Here is a 25,607-nt window from a genome sequence, read left to right on the forward strand (position 1 = left end):
GTTTTTCTCCGGTACCGGGAACCAAACTCACGACCTTGCGCTTGCCAGGCAGGCGCTTTTGCCGCTGAGCTAAATCCCCAGCCCCTGAAAGCTTCTTTATTATGTGTGTGTGCTAAATTCTTTCCCCAACAGGTATCTTAACAACAAAACAAAGACTAGCATTACTACCATAATTCAAAAGCTTTCCTTTTTTAAAATTCAAGTCAGAAAAAATAAGGAAAACTTAGGTTTTCTTTAAAAGCTCACAATTATAAAAATACAGTATATGCAATTGTTTAAGAAATAAATTACACATGATACATCATAAAAGAAAGCATTAGCACATCGATGGCAAACCTTTTAGAGCTTTCAATGATACAAACAGCCCGCTGTAGCACGTGTGACATCGGTTTGCCACCACTGCACTAGCATGTCTTGGAACTTAACATATGTCTTTACAATCTACTGTGTACTGAAACACATAGCAATGCTAACAGCTTTTGATTCCTATTTTTCTATTTAATATCACAAATCATAAAAGCAACTTCTACATTTTTCTGATTCCCAAATGAGTTTAGGTTTTGTGGTTTTAAAAATTATTTTGTTCTTTCTACATGGTACACAGAACAAATTATATTCACCATTTCACGAATGGCACTGTCATTTTATACAAAACTAGTCAGGAAAAACATGTCAGAAAGTTAAAATTTGAATGATATAATAAACATCTGATTTTAAAATTTTAAATAAGAAGATTAAAATTATAGATTACAGATCAAGGATCCTTAATTACCCATTCTGAATTCCTAAATTAATTTCAATTTCTGATTAAAAACTAAGGTTTAATCATAAGCAGCCGCCATAACTCTCTGGTTAGGAAAAAATATAACTTAACTAACAATGTTCCTTTATCTACTCACTTAATATTAACTATTCATATTACCACTGAAGAAATGTAAATATGCTGCCTGTGGGAGTCTATCCCCCTATCTCATTGGTGATATGATGTAACATAGTAAATGCATTCTTTGCTTTCTAAATTCCAAAAAGGGAAAGTGGTAGGGAAGAAGGGAGGAGGAAGAAGAAAAATTTAAAAAGAGGGGGAAAGAAAGAAAAGGTAAAAGGAAGGAAAATCTTCTAAATTCTATAAAACTCTAGGTATCAAGATTTTCAGATGAAGAACCGAGGACTTGTAGTTTGGGGAATTACTTTGTAAGGGGAATACATCTGAGGAGTTGAGTGCAACTAAAAATTAGTGGAAATAATTATCAGTTACATTTCAAATATAAATCCTATAATTTACAATGTTCACTTTATAATCCATTGCAGATGTAAACCACAAAAAAAGTATGAATGTGATCTCTGATGATCACCAGTCATTGAACATGTTCACCTGAAAAATATGCACTGGGTCTCAAACAGTAATGTCATGTCATTTACTGATGCTAAAAAAGAGAAAGTAGGGGCTGGGGATTTAGCTCAGTGGCAAAAGCGCCTGCCTAGCATGCGCAAGGTCATGAGTTCAGTTCCCGGTACCGGAGAAAAACCAAAAAAAAAAAAAAAAAAAAAAGAGCAAGTATCAGTGCTATACTATTATAGGTAGCTAAGTTTGATATTGTAGGGGGTCAGACAGGGCTGGGCTCTCGAGAGAAGTCAACACAGAAGACAACTGTGGCTGAAGGCACATTCACAGCAGCCCAGGCTTCAAGAAAAAGAACTACTCACCCATATACTTCCCCTAGGGATGAACAGCAGTGACTGATATTCTAAGTAGGCATCAATCACCTTGGGGTGGGGGACCAAATCTTAACCCACCCCTTCCAGGAAAGTCCTTGCCCAACCTTGTACACTTGCTAGGTAACTCGTTTCCCCATTTGATCCCCATTTAATCAATATTACCCTAGGGACTATACTTGTTGTAATCTTATTGGTTGACCATAGTTTTGTCCCACCTCACGCCCATCCTATGATTTGCCACTGGATTAATATTACCTAAGTGACTAGATTTGTAATCTTATTGATTGGTTATAGTTCTATCCCACCTTAAGCCCGCCTTACCTCCTGGCTTTGCTCAATAAAAGACCCTTGAGAAGTGGGGTTAGTGGGTAACCCACTTTCTAGTCCCCCTTCTGTCCATCTCAGACAAAAGCTTTCTTTCTCTCAATAAATTCTTCCTACTTCTTAACCTCCTTTATTCCTAGAATTCATTCCTAGATTTTAGAGAGCATCTAGCAGGATGGGAGTTTCACTCCCAGTATTGTTTAAATGATAATGATAGTACTATATCTGGTACAAGTTCTTGAACCTTGTGAGATATGAGTTTGGGTTTTTTAAAAAAGCTTCTATTAGGAGGGAAAAAAAAAATCACTATGAGCTTCTCTAACTTTAAAAATTACAAGAAAAAGAAAATTAAACATGAAATAAGCAGAAGTAAATGAAAAAGACACCCTGGACTAATTGAAGTGAGGAAGTAATAATTGAAGTGAGGAAGTAATACAAAAAGGGGGGAGAATCAATAGAACAAAAATCTGAGCTTTTACAAAGAAAGAACAATAAAATTGACAAATCTCAAGCCAAACTGGTCGAGAAAAAAAGAAAAGCCCAATTAATAATATCAAGAATAAAAAAGGGAAGATGTCACTATAGATTTAAATAGTTTTGCATGGGAAAATAGTATTGTAACAGGAAAAACAATCCGAAATTATATACTAGTAGACAAATTCTTGACAAAAATTACCAAAACTGACCCAATCAGTAACTGAGCCAAGGAAACTTTAGTAGCCCCATACCCGTTAAAGGAATTGAATTTGTGGCTTAAAAAAAATTCTCTGCAAAGAAAACTCTAGGCCCAGATGACCTCACTAGTAAATTCTATCCAAAATTTAAGGAATACCAACCCTATACACACACTGCTACAATTTGAATAAAGTTTGTCTCCCACTCCACTCCTAACTTCTGCAGGAGTTTAATCCCAAAATCCTATGCTAATATATTAGGAGGGTGGAAATTTAATCTGACTATAGTGTTCAGAAGTAGGAACTTTGGAAAATGACTAGGTTTAGGTTAAGGAAATTAGGATGGAGCCCCTAAGAATGAATTCTGGTAGCTTTATGAGAACAGAGACCAGACACACAGATACAAGAGTTCCCAAGTGACAAAGGCAAGGAAGACTCTCTTCCAGCCTACAAAATTGTGAGCAAAATGAAACGTTTCCTCTTTATAAGTATTATAGTGACAAACATCTAATTCATACACACGCTTTAAGAAAATGACAGGGAACAGTTCTCAACTCATTTTCTGAGGCCAGAATTATCCTAATGTGAAAGCCAGATAAAATCAGAAGTACAGCGTAACACTACTCATGAAAGTACAGTGTAACACCACTCATAAACACAAATGCAAAAAATCCGTAACAAGCAGGGCACTCAGGAGGTTGAGGCAGGAGGATCACTGCAAATTCGAGGCCAGCCTGGGCTACACAGTGAGTTCAAGGCCAGCCTGAACTACACAGCAAGACCCCATCTCAAAAAAACAAAAAAGAAACAAAAATCCTTAACAAACATTACTAAATAAAAGCCAAAAATATACAAAAAAGATAGTACATATTGAAGACTCTAAGAATCACTTGAAAAAAATGAGTATTAATTCACCACATAGCACATTTTCAAAAATCCATAGGATCTTAATAGATGAAGATAATATGACAAAAGTTTGTATGTATTTGTAATATTGTAGTATATATACTGTTTTCATTTTCTTTTTAGACAAAAAGCTTCTAAATACCTTGGTATCTCCAGAGTAATAAGAGTGTCTTTTGTATACTTATATGATGACAGGTGGCTGGCCAACTCATATACTTATATGATGACAGGTAGCTTCAGAAGCGGGGCTGGCCACAGGAAGACCAAGACATGACTAAAGGTTGAGACTTTTCAATCCCATTCGCAAGTGAAAGAAGAGCAGCTGAAAGTCGCCAATGATTTAATCAATCATGCCTTCATAACAAAGCTTCCATAAAAACCCAGAAGGTCATGTGAAAGTACCTGAAGGATGGTACAGCTAGAAAGGGCATGGAATCTCTAAATCTCTTCACACATCACTCTCTATGCATCTCTTCATCTGTATTTGTTATAATATCCTTTGTAATAAACCCCCTAAACATATTCCCCAAATTCTGTGAGCTATTCTTGCAAATTCATTGAATCAGAGGAAGTGACTACAGAAACACCAAATTATGAACTGCTGTCAGAAGTTCTGAAAGCCTTGACTTACAATGACAGGGAACACTTCTCAACTCATTTTCTGAGGCCAGAATTATACTAATGTGAAAGCCAGGTAAAATCAGAAGTACAGCGTAACACTACTCATGAAAGTACAGTGTAACACCACTCATAAACACAAATGCAAAAAATCCGTAACAAGCAGGGCACTCAGGAGGTTGAAGCAGGAGGATCACTGCAAATTCAAAGCCAGCCTGGGCTACACAGTGAGTTCAAGGCCAGCCTGAACTACACAGCAAGATCCCCTGGCATCTGGAGGGGACAGTCTTGTGAGGCTGAGCCCTTAACCAGTGTCTTCAGATACACAGTGTCAGAATTAAAACCCAACTAAGAAAAAATAAAGATAAAACCCAACTAAGAGGACACACAGCTGGTGGTTTGTGGCACAACTGACTGCTTGTTTGGTGTATATGTGATGCGGGGGACTTACACTTAAAAGTAAACATAACATAAAGATTAACCTGTGCAGATAACTTTATGCACTGCTTAAACAAAGTCACCATTTATTCTGAACAGTTCTTCACTTAGGTAGGTCTTTTTCAAAATGGTTACGTCCTGCTTTCCTCAGAGCTCCAATTACAGACTCTAGTCTATAGCAAGAAAGATTTCACCATAAATTTACTCAGCCCACTTTTACTACTAGGTACCAACTTAGGTCAAGAAAACCAAAGAATCATTTTGTGGTTGGTTGGGTGGTTGTTCTTAATTCTAACATCTCAGTAGGATCTTTGGACAATAAAACATGACAAAAGACTCTAATGCTTTTAATAAAAGATGGTTCATATAAGATAGCATAAACAAAATACTACACATTTGCCCATTTCCAGTCCCTCTGCTCTAGAAGTATTTTCAAGTAACTAATTTTTAAGAAGCAAAAGTTCAGTTCATCTGGCAATAACCTGTCCCCCAAAAAACCAGAATAAAACAGAACAACAACAAAAACAAAACAAAAAAACAGGAAATAGGCATTCAAATGTGCACTAACCTTCCAGTAGTCAGATTGTAAACTGTAGTACCTCTGGTATGCAGATAATGCTGAAAGAGGGAAAATAAGTATGAGTTCTAAATGTTTCATTTCAAAAATCACTAATGCAACAAGTTTTAAGAAATATAACAAGCTTCCAACCATATTCATCTTCCAGTAGCTACCGCAGTGATATTTCAAAGAGCAAACAATTTAAAAATCTGGCGCATCCCTTGTCAAGCGTTCAAGGACATAAACCTTGGTCAAATATTAGATTTGCAATTCAACAGAGTTTTAGGGTAACCCCTTAGATTAACTTAACCTTCCTCAGTGAACAAAGATGATAGAGGATTAAAACTTTCCAAGGCTACTATAGAATATAATACATTATTTTTTCTCACAAGGGACCTCTGCCAAGAATTACTTAAGAACTCAACCCAAGAGCAAAGCAATTATCTCTCTTGTGGTGCTTCCTTTCATTCCACCAATAGTCACTCTCTCACACACGTACACACACACACACACACACACACACACACACACACTCTCCCCCAAATATCTTACTCCAATTCAAAGTAGCTATTCTGAACCTAAAGATTCAAGGAAATAACAGTAAAAATGTAAACTAAAGTGACATATCATTCTAATATACAAGGGAGTTTTAGAGGTAAGGCAATTCATGAACTTCAGATGTACAATCGAAGCAAACTGTAAACATTATCTGACATGCTTTCATAAAATTAAGCAAGCAAAGATAGTTAAGACAACAACTCAGTAATAAAAATACTTTACTGCATGAGACACTGAAATAATAAAGTAATAACTGGAATAGAAAAGAATAAAACTGAATCCTCAATATAAAACCTTGATAATCATAAGAATTAGCAAAGGATATAGTTGGCATTTCCAATCAGTAGAGAATTAATACAGTAACCAGAACTCAAGTAGATATATATATAAAATCAAGAATGTGAAATTCCTACCTCATGTCATGCACCCCCCAAACTCAACGAACAAATTGAAGAAATTAAAAAACAAGTCCTTAAAATTATTAGTTGAAAACATGGAGGAGTAGTATTTTTCTGATGACCAGCTGAGAAGGACCTTTCAAACTTTTAGTTTAAGATGTACAGGCTAGCCTGACATGGTGATGAACACCGGTAATCCCAGCTACTTGGGAGGCTGAGGCAGGAGGATCACAAGTTTGAGGCCAACCTGGGCAATTTAGTGAGATTCTCTCAATAAATACATACATGCATAAATACAAGGCTAGGAATTTAGCTCAATGTAGAGGGCTTATCTAGCACGGGTAAAGGCCTTGGGTTGGGGAACAGGGAGAAGGCAGGAGGGGAGGATGAACCCTCATATTTAAAGTCACAACCAGGCATGATGACACACATCTGTAATCCCCAGAACTAGGGAAGACTAAGCCAGGAAGACCACAAGTTCCAGCACAGCCTGGTTAACTTAGTGATTAGAAAGACCTTGTCTCAAATAAAAAATTTAAAAGGGTTTGAGGATGTGTTGTGAAGTTCCTGGTAGAGGAGGAAGAGAGGAAGGGAAGAAAGAAAGGAGAGAGGGAAGGACAAAAGAAAGAAGAAAGGAAGAAAGTTGGTTAGTCAATTACTGAGTTGATACTCTAACTACAGGAACAGATTTGTAATTGAGCCCTTTTTCCCATGGTTATTTATCTTTCTACTCATGTATGTAGTATTTCGACAATAGTTATACCCAGGACTAAGCAACACCCTAAAGGCCAAGGCAGCAAAGGGGCTACAAAAGAAGGGCTAAAAAGTGTGAGCAGCTTAGACACATTCATTCTAATAATACACTGGGCTTGATATTTTAAGATCCTAATATATTGTTTTCTAATCCGAATAGATTATTAAAACTCTAGAGGATATAGAAGTACCTATCCCCAGAGTCTCTCTAGGGAAATCCCTTTAACCTAAGCACAGTCCTCATTTCTAATCTTTTAACTATCCATGGAAATTCCTAGTCCATTGTAACTTGTCCTTAATAGAGAGTGAGGGAAATCTTCTATTTTGATAACCTTATAATGCTTAAAACCTGTTTGAGAATGACAGTAGCAAATGGATCAAAAGCACTAATAATTTTATAGAAGCCAAACTCAACAACTACTGTTACAAAGCATGCATTTTACATTTCAATTATGTTATTCCACTGTATGTTCCAATTATGTTACTTGTATATGTTTATGTAATTGATAATTATATCATGATATATAATTTTATATGTATAATTTTATGTCATATGTTTATAATGTTTATATGTGTGTACAATACAATGTGTAACATACATTGATGTATTAATATATACTAAATAATGTGATGACATATCATTATATGTATTTACATATCCTAGAATGGAATATCATCACTGGACTCAAGAAAAGCAAAAAGAAAGAAAACTTATATCAAGCTCTGACTTTAAGACTTGTCCATATTAGCAACTCTTGCCACATAACTTTCCCAAGCTATTTATACCCTTAGGAAAAGAAACATCAAAAGCCTATTTTGTACAAAAGTGACAGATATGGAGGGGAAAAAATTACCTGAAGGAAGGAAAAGGAAAAAAAAAAATACTATATCAATGGCTACAATTTCTGGAGCTTACTAGGCAAACTTCTAGGTCATCATAAAATGTGAAGAAATCTTAAATGTTCCAAGGTTTGGTTCAGGAATGGTTCATTATTATTAGGTTCTTCCAAATGATTTTTTGTCTGCTGAAATCCTTACTATTAATTTCCTATTTCTCTTACCTCATGCTATCTGTCCTTTTGTAATTTCACTGTGTACACTGAGGTAAGTTGCTACTTGATTTTTCTAAACAACTAATTTAACTAAACAGCTCTCTTCCCCTATAATTTACCACACACATTTTCTATCAATTAGACTACTCCTATGGACCACTACATGTATTAATCTGAATATACATATGCTTGTTCTACAGCCTAGGATTCCACGTCTCTCAGGTTGTCTCCAACCCAAAGAAAAAACAAATCACTGTACTAGCTCCATTGTTTCAGGCAGTCCAACTGATAGCCACATTGGCTGTTTAGTTCAGCAGAAGTTAATGGGTTTGCTTTGGAGTTCAGTATACAAAGGAGGTATGACAGACACTATAAAGAACCACTCAAATGTTGCCTCAAGGAAGAACTGTTGGGAGTCCTGCCAATGACAGCCTCTAGCTATGAGTTTCTACAGGAGCTACCTCAGCTGCAAAGAGCCAGCTTGTCCAATGTCACATTCCTTTTTAGGATGGCTCACATTCAACATCAGATCACTGGAGTATAAAAGTCTAATCATCACCGGGTGTGCTGGACACACCTGTAATCCCAGCACTCAGGAAGCTGAGGTAGGAGGATTGTTGCGAGTTCGAGACCAGCCTGGGCTACAAAGTGAGCTCAAGGCCAGCCTGAATTGCATAGCGAGACTCTGTCTCAAAAAGACAAAATAAACAACAACAAAAAAAGTCTAGTCCTCTTGGTCCAGCTTTAAGTAGGTCCAGTGGGCTATTATAACTCCAGAGCTCCCTAGGAGCACTGACCAAAGCTGTTACAACTTTATTTCACCCTTGTTTAATCCTGGTTCTTCTAGCCTCCACTTTCCATAGGTGTTGATACTAAAAGCAATTTCTGGGCTGCGGAAATAGCTCAGCGGCATAAGCACCTGCCGCCTGGCAAGCTCAAGCTCCTGAGTTTGATTCCCAGTACCAAAATAAAATAAAATAAAATAAAATAAAATAAAATAAAATAAAATAAAATAAAATAAAAGCAATTCCTTACTAAAACATTCTTTACTAAAAGCTACAGTCCTTACTGGAAATTGATCTATAGCAATAGGTCAAATGCAATGAGCACCCACTTTCCCAGAATCTCCTACCAACTAGTTTTTAGGAAAAGTTTCTAGAGACAGAATGATCAAATCAAGTGACAGACGTGTTTTTTAACCCTGCACATACCATGCTTTCCCAAAAGTAAGACCTAACTGGAAAATAAGCCCTAGTATGATTTTTCAGGATGCTTGTAATATAAGCCCTATGCCAAAAATAAGTCCCAGTTAAGATCATCAGCCAGAAAAACACATATAGTGCACGTGTCCATTGCAACACACAACAGATGCATTTAATTATAAAATATTAATATATAATTAAATATAAACAATATTATTGATATTAATACTTAAATGATAATTAAGTGTTTATAAATCCTAAGTAGGCACCTTTGGACAAGAGAAATTACCTATGTAAATAGGTGAACTCCAGACTCACTGCTAAATGACCAACTGGAGTATAGACACAACACATGAACAATGTACACACTTGATAATGAACGGACATGGTTGCATCTAATATGAATCTTCTTAATTCAATATGTTGTGTGTTATAACAGATGTACTTAATGTACTCATGTGAAATAAAGGTTTTCTGAATTTTACTGCCGGCAATTTTTGTGTAGACCATCCTTCTTAACTGTCATCATTTTTGCTGCCACTCCTGTCTCATAAGTCAATTAACACTTGATTTAATGGAAAATTGTGAAGCCTAGCCTGCAAGAGGTCATGTCTTAGGTAAAGAATTCACGGAATAAAATCATTGACAGCTGTGTTGCCAATGCACTACAAGCAAGCACATAGACAAGAAGTGGTCATTTAAGAACTCCATTGCTGGACATGAGCGATGGGAGCCGATAGTTCGATAGGAAATGGAGTCACATGAAATTCAGACCGGAATTCAGGGCTTGAAATTTATGACAATGTTAATGTAATGACATAACTGTATTTGAATAGATTTTTATATGTGTATATTTTTATACATGAATAAATGTAGATTGTTGTACATGAAAAAGACATCCCCTGAAAATAAACCCTATTGCATCTTCTGTCGCAAAAAATAATAAAAGACCCAGTCTTATTTCCAGGGAAAAATGATACTAGCAGCCAGAACGGTTGAGGGGGAAAAAAATTTTTTTGAAAACCTTTTCCCTTTCTGTTTCATATTCACCTGAAATGACAGTAAAGATATTAATGAATAAATTTGTAACAGCAAAGACAATCACAGTATATCAGCCATCTGCAGACAAAAAATTTATATGAATTCCTATAAGATAGGAAGCAGATGAGATGAGAATGACAAGGGTAGAAAAACCACAGTCCAAAATGTGCACAGATTAAATTTGACCATCTACTAATGCAGGTAACAGGTTTTTTATTGTTACTGTTTTACAAGGAACTAATCTCTGAGAAACTTTTGAGCTCAGACACTGTTATACGCAAAAAAAAAAAAAAAAAGAAAGAAAAAATCAGGACAAATCATTAAAGAACTGCCTTCAGAATAACAAGACACCCCCCTTCTGTCCCTCTCTCAGACAGAAGCTTTCTTTCCCTCAATAAATATATTTTGCTTTTTAAAAAAAAAAAAGTAACAAGACGATAAGTACCCTACATGTGTATGCCTGAGTGATTTAGTCACAGAATTACATGTTCATTGTATGGTTTATGTTTACTTCCACTGTTCTGGTTTATAACATGTTCTCTAAAACTAAACATTTATTTGCTTGGAGTTGGCAGTTACATTGTACAGGTTCCAGACAGACAAGGAAGCAGCCTAAGGTAACAAATACGCCCACAGTTCAGTTAGTGATAGTGCTGGTGGTGGTGATGGTGTGAGTGTGGATGTAGGGGAGAGAGGTATGCTTAGAGACTGGTTCTGGTTATGGACTTGTAGAAACTAAAGAGAATGGACAGAAAAACTTCAGTAGTTCATATTTTAAAAGGAAATTTTAAATGGGGAACGTGGCCAAAAGAACCTCAAGGAAAGCTCAAAAGTTAAATAAAAACTCCTATCTAGGAAATAAAAGCTACCAGCTTGCAAAATTAACATACACTGAAAAGTATATGTATACCTCTACAATTATTCTCTCCTTCCTTATTCCATTATAAATTATCAAGTTTACCTACCTACTAATGGCCAATTCATAAGTAAATGGGTCTGAGGGCACATCTTGCAAGAACTTAAATCCTTAGGTTATCCTTTTCTTCTCCCACCTTACTGGATTGGATTATTCCTACAAGCTAGTTGGTCAAGAAAGCTAGCTGCCACATACCCCCAACCCCACTTTCTAAAAAAGAATGAACATCTCCAAATATTCCTGGATTCATTACATTCACAAGCAAACATTTTATAAACAGTCAATGTAGCTACATTCACTGACTAATTTAGTTTTCAAATTAAAAGATATATTGTTTAATGACAAAGGAACAAGGACATATAGCCCCATATAAACCTTATTTTTCAGTCTAGATTTCTGTTTATGTATTGTCAAAATAATGTGACCTCCACATAAATGTGCAGCATTTAAGAACAATCAGATTGCATAAAATTATATATTCTTAGTATAACTGTTCCAAGTTACCAGCATTAACTGAAATTAAAGTACCTAATGGAGCCTTGAGTAATTACTGTATTAGAATCAATTATCCTCTTGAACTGAAACCATTTTGCTAAGTTTTAAACATTATCACCTAACAACTGCAAAACCCCTAAGCTATCATCTACTGCTCTCCCCTCTTTCATACATTGTAAGACAGAAATTCAGGGATGCTGATACAATCTGCAGCTGTAAATAATAGAGCTATCCTGAAAAATAAGCCTAAATTCAAGTCTCACTGAGTGTGTATCTAGACTAAAATTGCATTTTCATTAGGAAAACATTCAGTTGACCCAACAGCAAAGTAGCATAACAGAACAGCAACAAGAAATTACAAAAAAAAAAAAAAAAAAAATTCTTCATGCTAGCCTTGAAACTGTCACTACTCTGACCACAAAACATACTTGTACTAGATATCCATCCACTATACATCAAAATTTTACTATTAACAAAAGTTTAAAATGCTCTTGCATGTAAAGAATAGTTTTCCACAAAGCAGGCATGGTGGCTCACGCCCGTTAATCCCAGCACTAAAGAGGTTGAAGCAGAAGGATCACCCTGAGTTCCAGGCTAGCCTGGGATACAAAGTAAGTTCAAGGGCAGCCTAAACTACATAGTGAGACCCTGTCTCAAAAAAGCAAAACAAAACAAAAGTCCTGCTTTGCTATAGATTTTTCATCTGATATGGGGAGAGAAAATTTAACTTTCTGAGAGAGTAATGGGTCTATGAAGAAGGCACATCTTAGAAGAATGGTCTTCAGTTATTTAATCTAATTATTTGTTTTTTGTTTCTTAATGGTACTAGGGATTGAACCCAGGAGCTCAGACCTGAGGTACATCCCCAAATCTTTTTTATGTTCTTTTTTTATTTTGAGACAAGGTCTTGCTAAATTGCCCTGCTGACCTCAAATTTACAATCCTCCTGTCTCAAGTATTCTTAGTAGCTGGTATTACAGGCACGTTATTGTGCCCAGCTCTTGATTATTTCTTAAAGAAAAAAATTTCAGATGAACAAAAAAATGGCATTATTCAAGACTCAGGCTCATATGTGATCAACTCTGAATTACTTACCTGTACAATAACATTACTATGGATCAAATTTTCGTTCAAATATTTTCTACCTAAAATGAACACATTTTATGGCAAGGACAAGGAAGATCACTGAGTTTGTGCTACTTACAAAAGTGTCCAGCAATGCACAAATATCTACAATCAAACTAGCTCATTTTCTTCTATGGAAGAGCCTTTATAGGGCAAGAATTTCACACAAGGCACAACAAAACCACATTGTACACATAAGAGATTATTAGTTTTACTGAACAGTCAACTTATTAATAATTTACATGGAGTTACATGACCTTTTTCCATTTCTAACTCTTCCATTTTTCTTTTTCATTGTTTACTATATTCATGAGCTTACGCTCTCTTAGAAGTAAAAATGGTAGTTTTCTTGATAAGGGCAGAATAGAAATAATTTCAATTACCCTCAATATGTATATAGGTCAAATAGAAATTGACAAAAGAAAAAATTACCTTTTGGATAATCTTCCAATAAGAGGTTGAAGTGACCTAATTGACAAAAGAAATCAGATTCCACTTTTCCTTCAGCTTTTAAAATTAGAGATTCGTAGCAGCGAACAGCCTAGAAATAAAAATAGAAATATTTAAGAAATTTAAAGATAAAATCCAAAAATACATTTCCTCCATGAGATAATGCATACATCCTCCATTTAATCACCCAAGAAATCAGTAAGCTCTACTTTTATCTCAGACATATACACTGTAACATTCTTTAAAAGAAATAGCTTCCTTAACTATTTTATTAAGAGTCACTAGTTACAGCATAAGTGCTCTTCCCATCTATAAAGCAGAAATAATAATGACCAAATCAAATAACGTAGGAGCACTTTGATAACATTTTTCACAAATGGCAAATCTAAATTATTGCTGTGGTCCCTGTTGATAGAAACAAAGTACTTTCAAATACAAATAATATCTATCTTTCCCACAGGCAAGCACTTTATTAAATTATATGAAAATTCCTACAATCTGTAGAGTAATAAAAAGTCACCATTTAGACTGAATGGTTACTTTTTGCCAGAACCTCTACCAGATTTAAATTATAAACTGCCTTTCAATTGTCTTATCCTTATATTTCAAACACACTAACTCTATTCTTAATCATATCCCAAATCCAACACAAGCATACGCATTCATTCTCACATTTCCTTCCCTGAAAAAAAAAAAATAACATTTTAAGGATATCTTGGTCAACTTGGGGGTAGGGGTGTCCAAGAGACTGCAGGGGAAAAAAAAAAAATAATAACAAATAACAGGGTTCATTTGCTACAGATTCTAATGAACTTACCCTCTCAGACTAAGTTTTAATAACATTCAAGGGGCTGACAAAGGGATTAAAATTATAAAACTCTAAGGGTTCAGAGTGCTTAGCACATGTTGGACACTTAATTGTTTCTTCCCCTTCTTAAATAAGATGAAAGCTCTAACTCTTCAAAGCTTCCCAGTAATGGCAAAATTTCCCTACTAGTAACTAAATACTATTCCAAAATGTTCTCTTGTAATGTGTCCCAGAACCATTAAAGTAAAAAAGTCTCTGAGAGCCAGGGATATAGCTCAGTGGCACAGCGACTGCTTGGCAAGTGCAAGGTCCTGAGTTAGATTCCTGATACCCCAAAACAAAGTCTGGAGTACACTCCCAGATATGGTGCACACAAAGAAAGGAACATAGCTTCTATTATCAAAAAGTTATTTCACCACCAGTTTGAAGAGCGTTTCTTGGGGTAAGAATACCTACTCAGAAGGACTTCATTTAATCTGTGAAATACAGAGCTTTTGATGCATGTTTTTAAATGTACATTATAAAATTACCTAACCCAAGCACATACACTTAGCAAGTTCAGAGAACCCATCCTAAACAAAGTGAATCTGGGCTGATTCTACCATACTTAAAGCCTAATACTTATAATAGAACTGTTTTCTAGTTCTTATTCCACTCCTAGCTATCTAAATGTGCATATATACCAAATCAGTGACTGAAAATAATCATTCTACTCCCTTACAATTAGGAGTCTGAATGCTACACTGAAGTATTTAGAAAGTACTATAATTTGGAGGCATGGAATTTCAAGATCTTAGATAATTCTTACCTGGCAGAGGGTAAAAATACAAAAATATAACTACTAGAGTGTTTAATAATATCAGAGAAATTGATGAAGCTATTGGGCTACAGTGTGTCAATTCTTCATTTTATATTAAATGACATTCAAAAGTTACTAATGGCATTGTAAATAAAATATCCATTAAAATAATTACTGTCTTGTTTTTTGAAACTCTTTGTAAGGTATTTAGAAATTTCTTCTTCCTCTGATAATTTCTTACAAATGATTAATACTTATAAGTAGATGTTTTCATGGTTTAAAAAAATATTCAAGATATAAACACAAAAATTTTCTTGAATGATTTAAGCCCAAAGAGGTAATACTCTATACTTCCTCATCACGCTTTCTGCCATACTACTAACATGACTGACTACTGCCATCTTCTATTTCTCATAAAACAAAAGAACATACCTAAAACCAATCCTATTGACAACTCTGACCATTGTAAAAAATAACACCAGCTAAAACCCAGGAGTAAATTTTAAATTCACCTACCCAAATACTCAGGCTGGATTAACAAATTCTTAATAATTTCCCCACAAAGCCACTACGTACCTAACTAAATCAATGTTGGTAGTGAATGACGATGCTGACAAAGCCAAATATTAAACAATACAAAAATGAACAAAAAGTAGAATGAAATTTCCAATCATTTTGGGTTATCCTTTCACAGTGAAACTTTATGAATTTATTTGATGTGTCTGAGGCAATTCTGATGTTAAATACAAGCAAATACTAATATAGTTTTTAAAGAGCATTTAAAGGAAAACAATGGAATAATTTCCAATACTACTAACTCATATAATAATCTAGAACAGTGATGGCAAACCTTTTAGAGCTTTTAATGATACAAACAGGCGGTTTGCCACCAATGATCTAGAATGAAACTCGGTGCTTTTATAATTTTATAGCCAAAAGGCTAATGGTAACATGAAGACATATAATTACTTGTTTGCATTTAAAACTAAATTCAGATAAACTTCTATAAACCAAAAATAGATCTGTTTAAGCCAGGTGCAAGCCTGCAGTCTTGGCTATTTGGGAGAATGAGGCAGGAGGGTCACTTGAGTCCAGGACTACAAGACAACCTTAAAGCAATGCAGCAAAACCCACTCTCAAAAGGTTGGGCTGGGGAAGAAGGTAGGGTGGTACTTTCATATTTTTGTTTGTACTTTTTATTTTGTATGAACACAAGAAAAATCATGCTCATAGAGTGCGTGTTTGTACATAACTGCAGGGGAAAAAAAAAAAGAACTAGAAGAAAAATGTCAAAAATAGAAAGTCTACTGTTGGTCCATATAAAAAAACCCCTTTTTATTTTGTTCACCTTCTCTGTATTTTCCAGATTTTTCAAAAGTAACCTATATCACTTCTCTTCATGTAAAAACCATTAAAGAATTATTATGCTTCCCTTTAGAATTCATCCTGCACCTTTAGTGTAAGGACAGTTTGAAATTTATATGGAAGTCATTTGTAACTGGATTGACATCATTCAACACAGCACTGTCTGCAATGATGTAAATATTTAGAATCTGTGCTATCCACTATGGCAGCTAGTAGAAAGAAACTGTAGCTTTGAGTATGTGAAACATAGTTAATGCCAAGTAAACAAGTAAATTGTTAAACTTTCATTTTAATATTTTATGTTTAAGCATTTGACAAATAGTTATTTTGGACAATGCATACGTGTATCATTTTTAAAGCTGAAAACAAGTGAATATTCAATCCACATACTAAATATTGGAAAACCAAACTTTCTTAAGATTATAGATGACAGCACCTGCCTGTCAAGCACAAGGTCCTGAGTTCGATTCCTGGTACAAAAAAAAAATATTATAAATGAAAGGCCTGTATCACTAAGAGGTAGAGTATTTTAAAGTGGGGATGACCAAAATCTTCCACAAAAATCATTGTTATATCCTATTAGCTATATAGAGCTGGTGGGATGGACATCTATAATCTTTACCACCTACTAGAAAAACAACTGAGAAGAAAATTAAACAGTTAATCTTAACTCTTAAAAGTATCAGAGAGTAAATGAAGATCTCCCCAGCTAGGTATGTCTTTCTCCAATCATAGTACTTTTCCTACAACATTCAATGTTTGGGCTTAATATCTGCTTTATTTTTATTGTTTGAAAAATCAGTTATCCTTCCGGGCATGGTGGGCATGCCTGTAATCCCAGCACTGGGATGGCTAAGGAAGGAAGATTCTTGCAAGTTCAAGGCCAGCCTGGGCTACAAAGTGAGCTCAAGGCCAGCCTGAACTGCATAGCAAGACCCTGTCCCACAAAGACACATACAAAAAAAAAAAAAACAACAACAAGAAACAGTTGTCCTGCAACAGTAACATTACCACTGCTCTCTATTTCTAAACTTTGACAGAGAAAAGTTTAGAGCACAAGAAATCAAAGAAGTAACTAATTTGTTTTTAAATGTTAAGTATTAATCTTTTGATGAATGTGATCAGTACCTAACTAAAATATGACATTTAATAGTTTAGATTAAATGAAGTCAACTTTTAAACAAAATTTTTCAACTTAAAAGATTAACTGAAGTAGCTCTCTATCATATAACTAGTAGAAAAAAATAAAAAGTAGATTTAAATACACTAAAGCAATAATATAAATATAGAAAGTCTATAGGTTGGGCCATAGTTTTAAATGAACAGAAACTTTTAGGTTGAATAAAAACAAACACGCAGTTCTGCTCATAATTTGTAAAAACCTAGCAATAGACACACAAGATAGTTTAGTAGCCAACAGACTTTAAAACAGATTAAGGAATTTAATCAATGTGTCATTCACAAAATATGTCAACTAAGAAGGTATGTATGGCCCAAATCAATAAAGTATATTATGTAGATGAACAGCAATAATTAGCTCCCCCAAGGTATAGTATGATCAGATTGCTAAAGTTCTAAGTACTACATTTCAACAGGTGATAACTTACAGAGAGCTATGCATTTGGTAAAGGCTGCAGAAACTGACATACAAAAAAATTACCTGGGGGCTAGAGGTGCAGCTCAATGATAGAGCAGGTGCTTTAGAATGTGTCAGGCCCCAGGTACAATTCCCAGCACCAAAAATTTTTTAAAACTTTTAACTTACTGTAACTGAGGAAAATCATAAGGGATGCTAAATCTTTACTCAAATATTTTAAAAGCTATCACTTAGGAGAGAATATTGATTACACTTTGGATAGCTCCAAACATTTAATCAATAAAATGGGTTTGGGGGCTGGGGATTTAGCTCAGCGGCAAAGCGCCTGCCTGGCAAGTGCAAGGTCGTGAGTTCGGTTCCCGGTACCGGAGAAAAACCAAAAATAAATAAATAAATAAATAAAAAATAAAATGGGTTTATCTTAAATATCAAGTTTAAACCAAGTTTGGTGGTACATGCCCGTAATCACAGCACTCAGGAGGCTAAGGCAAGAGAATCACCACATATTTGGGACCAGCCTGGGCTACACATGATAAATGGAAGGCCAGCCTGAACTACTAAAGCAAGACCCCATATCAAAAAAAGAAAAAACAAAAATGGTCTAGCTGAGTTCTACCAGAAAGGAGGAACAGCATGGTGGCACACACTTGTAATCCCAGCACTTGGGAGGCTGAGGCAGGAGGATTGCTCTGTGATTTCAAGGCCAGTTTGGGCTACATAGTGAGTTCAAAGTTAGCCCGAACTACAGCGAGACCCTGTGTGGGGAGGGGAGGAGAGGGGGCAGGGAAAAGGAAAAGGAAAAGGAAAAGGAAAAGGAAAAGATTTTAAAATGACAAATTTAAATGCGCCATCTGGCTCATATCAATGCAAAGGACTAAAATATAAATTATCAAGCTACTTCAGTGAGAGAAAGAGACCTCTTATGCTGAGGCAGGAAGAGCACAAGCTCAAACCCAGTCTGGTCAACTTAGTGACTTAGCAAGACTTTATCTCAAAATAAAAATTTAAAAAAAAAAAAAAAAGGCTGAGGAGCAGGGTGAAGGCCCTGGGTTCGATCCAAAAGGAGGAATGGGAGAAGGGAAGAAGAAAAGGAGACCTCTTATTTTGGATGCAGTACTAAGCTCCTTTCTGCCTACCACCACCACCCCTTTATGAGTAAAGATCTCACTAGGTAGCCCAGGCTGGCACTGAACTTTCACCTCAACCCTCATGCCTCAACCTCCAGAGAGCTGGGATTATGGGCATGCGCCACTATGCCTGGCTTAAACTGTATTTTTTTTTTTTTTTTAAATTTCACTGGGCTTCCGGGAAGATGGCAGAGCAGTAAACAGCAGCAAATCAACCTCTCTGAGATTTCAATCCAGACACTGGAATATAACAACTTGAGAAAGAAAAGGAGAGGTGGATCCCCGAGACCCAGGAAAGATCTAAAGGGAGAATTGGAGCCCACAGGGAAAGCAAACAGACAGACTTCAAGGCAGAAAAAGGAGGTGGCAAACTGCACTTTCTCTCGGGCTCAGGGAGCTGCATGAGAGAGGAAGCTCAAATCTACATTTATTGGGCTTCTACAATTCTAAGTATAAACCCTTAATAATTGTAAAAAATTAAAAGAATTATATATGAATCATGGTTTTTAAAGCTCATAGATTCCCCAATATAGACCTCTCAATGTAACATAATTTTAATATTCATAATTAGAGTATCCCTTATCCAAAATGCTCAGTACCAAAAGTGTTCCCAATTTTAGATGTTTCAGAGTTTGGAATATTCGCATATACATAGAGATAGGGGATGGGACCCAAATTTAAAATACAAAAGTCATTTATGTTTCATGTACACTTTATACATGCACTCATAGCCTGAAAGTAATTTTATACAGTATTTCACGTGTACCTGCAGTTTGTCTACACCCCATTCACTACATGAAGTCAGATGTAGGATTTCCCACTTTGTGATATACTGTCAGCGCTCAATATTTTGGATTTTCGGGCATTTTGGACATCAGATTTTCAAATTAGGAATGCTCAACCAATTATTTTAGGGTAAAAGGAAAAGTTCTACATTCTTTTTAAAGGGATAAATAATGCAGACTTTTTTAATAAAAAGCACTGAAGTATTGGCAGCAGTTTCATGGGCACAGAGTTTCAATCTTGCAAGATGAAGAGAGTTCTAGAGACTGGCTACACAACATTATGAATGTCCTTAACACTAACTTAAAATGATTACAAAGGTAAGTTTTTATGTTATGAATATTTTATGATGAGTGTTTTTTAAAGACATTAGACAGTGTCTGTGGACAATTAAAAACACACAGCATTATGTTAGGCACTAATCAATGAGCACCTACTTAGTCCTAAAAACTTCACAGGCTGCAAGGCATCAGAAATGAAAGCAAACTGGTTCCTGCCTCCTTTACACAATTTTTATTTTCCTCTACATTATCATTTTTCTCTTTTCTTTTTTATTTATTCATTTTTTATTTTAAAGAAAGTAGCACAAAAAAATAGCAAAATACAAACAACACAAAGCAAGGACATTAAAAATGATACAGGGTTTTAAGCCAAATGAAAGATTAACAGTGGTTGTTTTATTGCATATTGTTATCTTCAACAAAGTTGCTCAGATTACCAGATTAAGAATAGAAGATTGATCAAATCATTAAAGGGAATAAGAAAAATAATAACTTAAAAGAACATTAGAGACAATACATAGTGTTACTAGGCAGGATTTTTCTCTTCTACTCTGTCTCTCTCACTCTTCTTTGGCTCCAACTTTATTATCTTTACCTTAACTAAAGAAGCTTTTGAGAAGTCACTTTTGTACCCTATGATTTTGTTGAAATGTTCTTGCTTATCAAAAAAGGGGGAGGGGTAAAGGGATGACACAAAAATATTATGTTCTTCATTAAGCCTCCATGCCAACTTCAGAATCCTTTAACCCTAAATATGTTAGATTTTACCCCATTTGGACATTCCAACATCTTAAATTCAGCTACCAATCATTAAGTTCTTTAACCAATTCAAAATTCTCCAAAATAAGGGTTAGGGATATAGCTCAGTGGCACAAGAGCCTCCCTGGCAAAATTCAACAAAATAAACAAGTATAATGGCACATATTTATAATTCCAACTACTAGGCAGGTGGATCACAAATTTGAGGCCAGTCCAGGTAACTTAGACCCTGTCTCAAAATTTAAAAAATAAAAATTAAAAAGTGCAGGAATGGGGGTGATGCACAAGGCCCTGGGTTAAACCCCAGTACCACAAAAACAAAACACCCTACTAAATTTCCTGAGTGTGGTGGTGCACAACTGTAACTGCAGCACTCAGGAGGCTGAGTTAGGAAGAGTAAGGCCAGTGTGGACTATACAGTGAGTTCAAGGCCAGCCTGAACTACACAGAGAGACCCTGTCTGAAAAAGAAAAAAAAATACACATGTAACTTTCTTTTTCATTAGTAGCACCAATTCAAACAATTTCTTCATCCCTACACTTCTAATGGATTACTGCTATGTCCTACCTAACATCTGTGTTGTAACCATTCCCTATTTTCTTTTTAGCTAACATTTCCAAAGTCCAATGAACACCATATTATAGCATCACTTCCACTTGATGTTCCTTGACTACAAAATCATTCTTTAAGCAGTCCTATTTATGATCATACTTCCAGGTATTAAGCCTCCAATTATTTCCTATTGCCTATTAAGAACTTAGTTTCAGTCCTACCTTACACATATACAAAATTTGCCTATCTTATTGCAACTCCATATCATAAAACTTTCTCATCCCACAAATTCCATATATAAATTCTTTTGGTGGTACTGGGGATTGACACCAGCACCTTCATACTAACTACATTCCCAGTCTTTTTCTTTCTTTCTTTCTTTCTTGTGCATTTTACTTTTCACACAGGATCTCGCTAAATCACAGAAGTCCACAGCCTCCCCAGTACGCTAGGATTACAGGGATGCATCCCCATACCCAGCTCAAACAGCTGACTATTGAGACATCCCCTAAGAGGTAGTAAACTATGTAGGTCACTAATACTGCTTCTTACCGTACATCAGTACAAAGAACTATTAAAGTTTGTATTAGTAAACTTTCTAGCACTAAGACACAGTAAAATACCTTACACACCTTAAAGGAGAAAAGGCTTGTTTGGGCTCAGTTTCTGACATTTCAGTCCATGGCAGGATGGCTCCAAGGTAGAAACATTATGGAAGCTCATGGCGAGGAAAAACTCTTCACCTCATGATAGTCAGCAAGACAAGTGAACAAGGTAAAGCCAGAAAGAGAGGAAGGGTCCAGGGACAAGACTATCCTCTTCCAGCTTACATGACCTAGTTCTTTCAACTAGGCCCCACTTCTTCACAGCACAGTCAGCTATGAATTCATCAATATGTTAATCCATTGATGAGGTTAGTACCTCTTAGACTTCAGCACTTTCCAAAAGTCCCACCTGTGAACACATGAGCCTTTCTTTGGGGAATCATTTCTGATCCAAACCATAGCACAGCAATCCAAATGGCATTAAGAAAAGATGTTTCTCTGTCACACAACTACCACCATCATTACTTAACTTTTTGTGTAGTGCTTCATTCTGCTACACAATGTGTACTATGACATAATGTTATATACATCGTATACAGTACGTATTTTATATGTTGTTAATACATCATATACAGTGTATTATATATATAATTAGATCCCCAAACACAAAACAAGTGCACGTGTAAGTATAACTATCTTGATTAATTCTATGATTATTCTGAATTTCATTCACTTTGAATTTCCAGAATAAATTCTAAATAATAAACATGCTACCCTTCCAACAAGACCCCTTCCAAAACAAAACCCTAAAATGTTTATATCATTGAAGTTGATACCCTTCCCAGACATATCCCTCACAAATCAATAGAAAATACTGCTCACCCTTTCCCAGGTATTCAGCAATACCTTCGCCTGACTGCTTTTAAATACCTTAAACATATTTGGGAATTTAAAAGGATTAAAACTGCTTGTAGAGGCTGGGGATTTAGCTCAGTGGCACAGCGCCTGCCTGGCAAGCGCAAGGTCGTGAGTTCAATTCCCAGTACCAGAAAAAAAACAAACAAAAAAAAAAACTGCTTGTATACCATTTTTGGAACTTCACCACACTTTTTTTAAATGAAAGAAAAGAGTTACACTTAAAATGACAGTCTTAAGAGTTACTGATTCTTAAGGATGTACCTCTTCCTGAATTTAAGTTTAGGGTGTCAAACTTCCAGACTTTTATAATACTGACAATTCTCTCTCCAAGTCCTGACTTCAGCAAAGCTAAACCAATATACCCTCCACCAGCAGTGCTCATTTTCAGTTCTTTGATTACTCTTTCTCCAAATATTAAATAGCTAAATTTTATTATTTCTTTCATGAATTAACCTGTTCAAGGATTGTGCAACAGTTTTCCTTCAGATTACAAATACTACTTTTCCTAAATTTTCTATCAGGTATTATTTATATATAAAAGATTTGCATATACTATTACAGCATATCTTTTCACAGTCTATTTGTTTGTTTGTTTTGTTTTTTCCCAGTACCGGGAATTGAACTCATGACCTCACGCTTGCCAGGCAGGTGCTGTGCCGCTGAGCTAAATCCCCAGCCCCTCACAGTCTGTTTTTACCTATGTATTCTTTATAGTTTTTGATGTAAAAGGTCCGTATTTTCTCAACACCAACACACTTACAGTACAGTATATGCATTACGTTCAGAAGAAAATCCCCAGCTCCAGACCTGATTAAATATTCACCAATATTTTCTTCTACTGTAATGCAAGGACATAGTAGCATTTTTCTTTCTTATGCAACTTCGTACTTGTCCAACATAAATCAGGTTCTGTAATTACCTTCCTGTCTCGTGAGCCTTAAAAAGACACACAAAATTCTGTTCCTGAGATTTTTATTTGATAACCAAAGCTTTCTAACAATGTACTAGACATAGGTAACAGGAATGCTAAAACGGTCTAGGTGCTAGGGCAGTCAAAGCCTCTCAGGGCAATTTTGTATGTATGTATATACAGGATAGATAACATGGTTGTTCTTCTATCTGCTGTTTCTATGCTGAAAGAAACTGTCAATGAGTCTTTGGTTGACCAGTATTGCATGTCTATATCTGTTTTCATGAGAAGCCACTTTGAAGATATCAATATGTAATACAACCACCATTGTTAATTCCCTACCACTTTGTTTGTAACTCTGTATTGTCTGTATTGTGCTTGTGATATGTTGTAAAATGTTGTATGTCTGTTAATGTTTCCCTCCTTTTATCCTTAAAAAAAAAAAAAAAAAAAAAAAAAAAAAAGCCTCTCAGGGCAGTTATTCACCAACCTGAAATACCCTCAAATAGTTTCTCCCAATAATTAGTACAAAGTATCAATTTTCCATTTATGGACAATTACTCCTACTGAAAACTAAACATAGGAAATAAAACACGGGGGGGGGAATATAACACAAAGTCCTTAATGTAAACTTAATGGAGCAAGAACATTACAAAGCATTGGGGGAGGGGGACCAGAGCGGGAAAGTGGGCAGCAGAATTCAGAAAGGCATACAAAATATTTTCGGTATTATGGACAAAAAGTCTGTGTGAACCTCAGTGTTGGGTTTGGAGGCCTCATCCAAGGAACACAACATCAAGTCAGAGGGGCGATGTGAGTAAGATGCCCTCCCTCCCAATAACACCAATAGCTTAATGTGCTAATGCCTCGACTTTAAGTGTAAACTAACATATAATCATAAAACAATGTTTTCAATGGGTTTTTTATTAACTTTTTTTGAAATGGGATCTCTCTATGCAGTCCAGGCTGGCCTTGAACTTACAATACTCCTGCCTCAGTCTCTCAAGTATGAGGATTACGGGTATAAGCCACCAGGCCCAATTTAAAATGTTATTTTAAAACTTATCTTCAAGGACAAAGAAAACTGCTCATACTATGATGGCAGTGAGTGAAAAAGAATATTTGAGTATTTAACCCAAGAGCAGATTGAATTCAATCAACCTAAGTAGAAAATACAAACTTCAGTCAAGAATTTAATACATGGAAACATGCCACACAGCAGTTCACTCTTGGCCCTGCCCTTGAGAGCCAGAAAGGTCCGGAGTCAGCGAAGGAGCAGCTGATGAACAAGGGCTCGGAGAAAAGGAGAGTACCGATGCCCAACGACGCAGACGTCCAGCTGACTGGGAACACGTGAGCCATTCGGGAGGTGGAAACCAGGAGGACCTTGCACAACACCCGGGGAGACCTCCCTGGAGGCCATTCTTCCCCTAACTGTACAGGCTGTGGTGGAGGAGCGAGTGGAGCTCCGGAGAGGTCTGCACCGACACTTCATGGATTACATGGTGCCCAATATTCAGATTCTGTAGAACCACCTTCATGGAGAAGGAGGAGCCCCACGAAATCATGACTATAGAGGAAAAAGTGGACGACCCCTTGCTGAACACTGGTGCTGGTCTCTCGGTCCTTCTTTTCAGTCCTGGCCTTCCTTCCAGCCATCACACCTCAGTGAGGGGAGTCACTGATGAGGAGGTAACCCGCTATTTTTCACAACCCTTGGACTGTAACTACTTGTTGGATCTCTCCTGCATATCTTTGTTTTCCTGAGAAACCACTTTGAGGATGCCAACATGTATTGCGGCAGCCACTGATGATTTCCTACCAATCTGTCCATAACTCTGTAATCTTTGTATTGCTCCTATGCTACTTTGTAAATGGATGTATGTTTGTTACTATGTGTTTGCAACAACAACCACTGAGAATAGTCAATGATTATTT

The 25,607-nt window shown here is 36.0% G+C and overlaps 1 protein-coding gene across 5 annotated transcripts in view; it reads right to left on the bottom strand.

Moving 5' to 3' along the window:
- Positions 1–25,607, bottom strand: part of Kdm6a (lysine (K)-specific demethylase 6A) — a 195,483-nt gene that overhangs the window by 117,617 nt on the left and 52,259 nt on the right. For all 5 annotated transcript variants that reach the window (XM_005408989.2, XM_005408987.2, XM_005408986.2 and 2 more), the window contains exons 3-4: positions 13,208–13,316; positions 5,245–5,294 (exon numbers count right to left, since the gene is read on the bottom strand). In XM_005408989.2, coding sequence (XP_005409046.1) covers positions 5,245–5,294; positions 13,208–13,316 — 159 coding nt within the window. The remainder of the gene's footprint in view (positions 1–5,244; positions 5,295–13,207; positions 13,317–25,607) is intronic.

Source organism: Chinchilla lanigera, unplaced genomic scaffold, assembly GCF_000276665.1.
Source record: "Chinchilla lanigera isolate Chin_1 unplaced genomic scaffold, ChiLan1.0 scaffold00115, whole genome shotgun sequence".
NCBI lineage: Eukaryota > Metazoa > Chordata > Mammalia > Rodentia > Chinchillidae > Chinchilla > Chinchilla lanigera.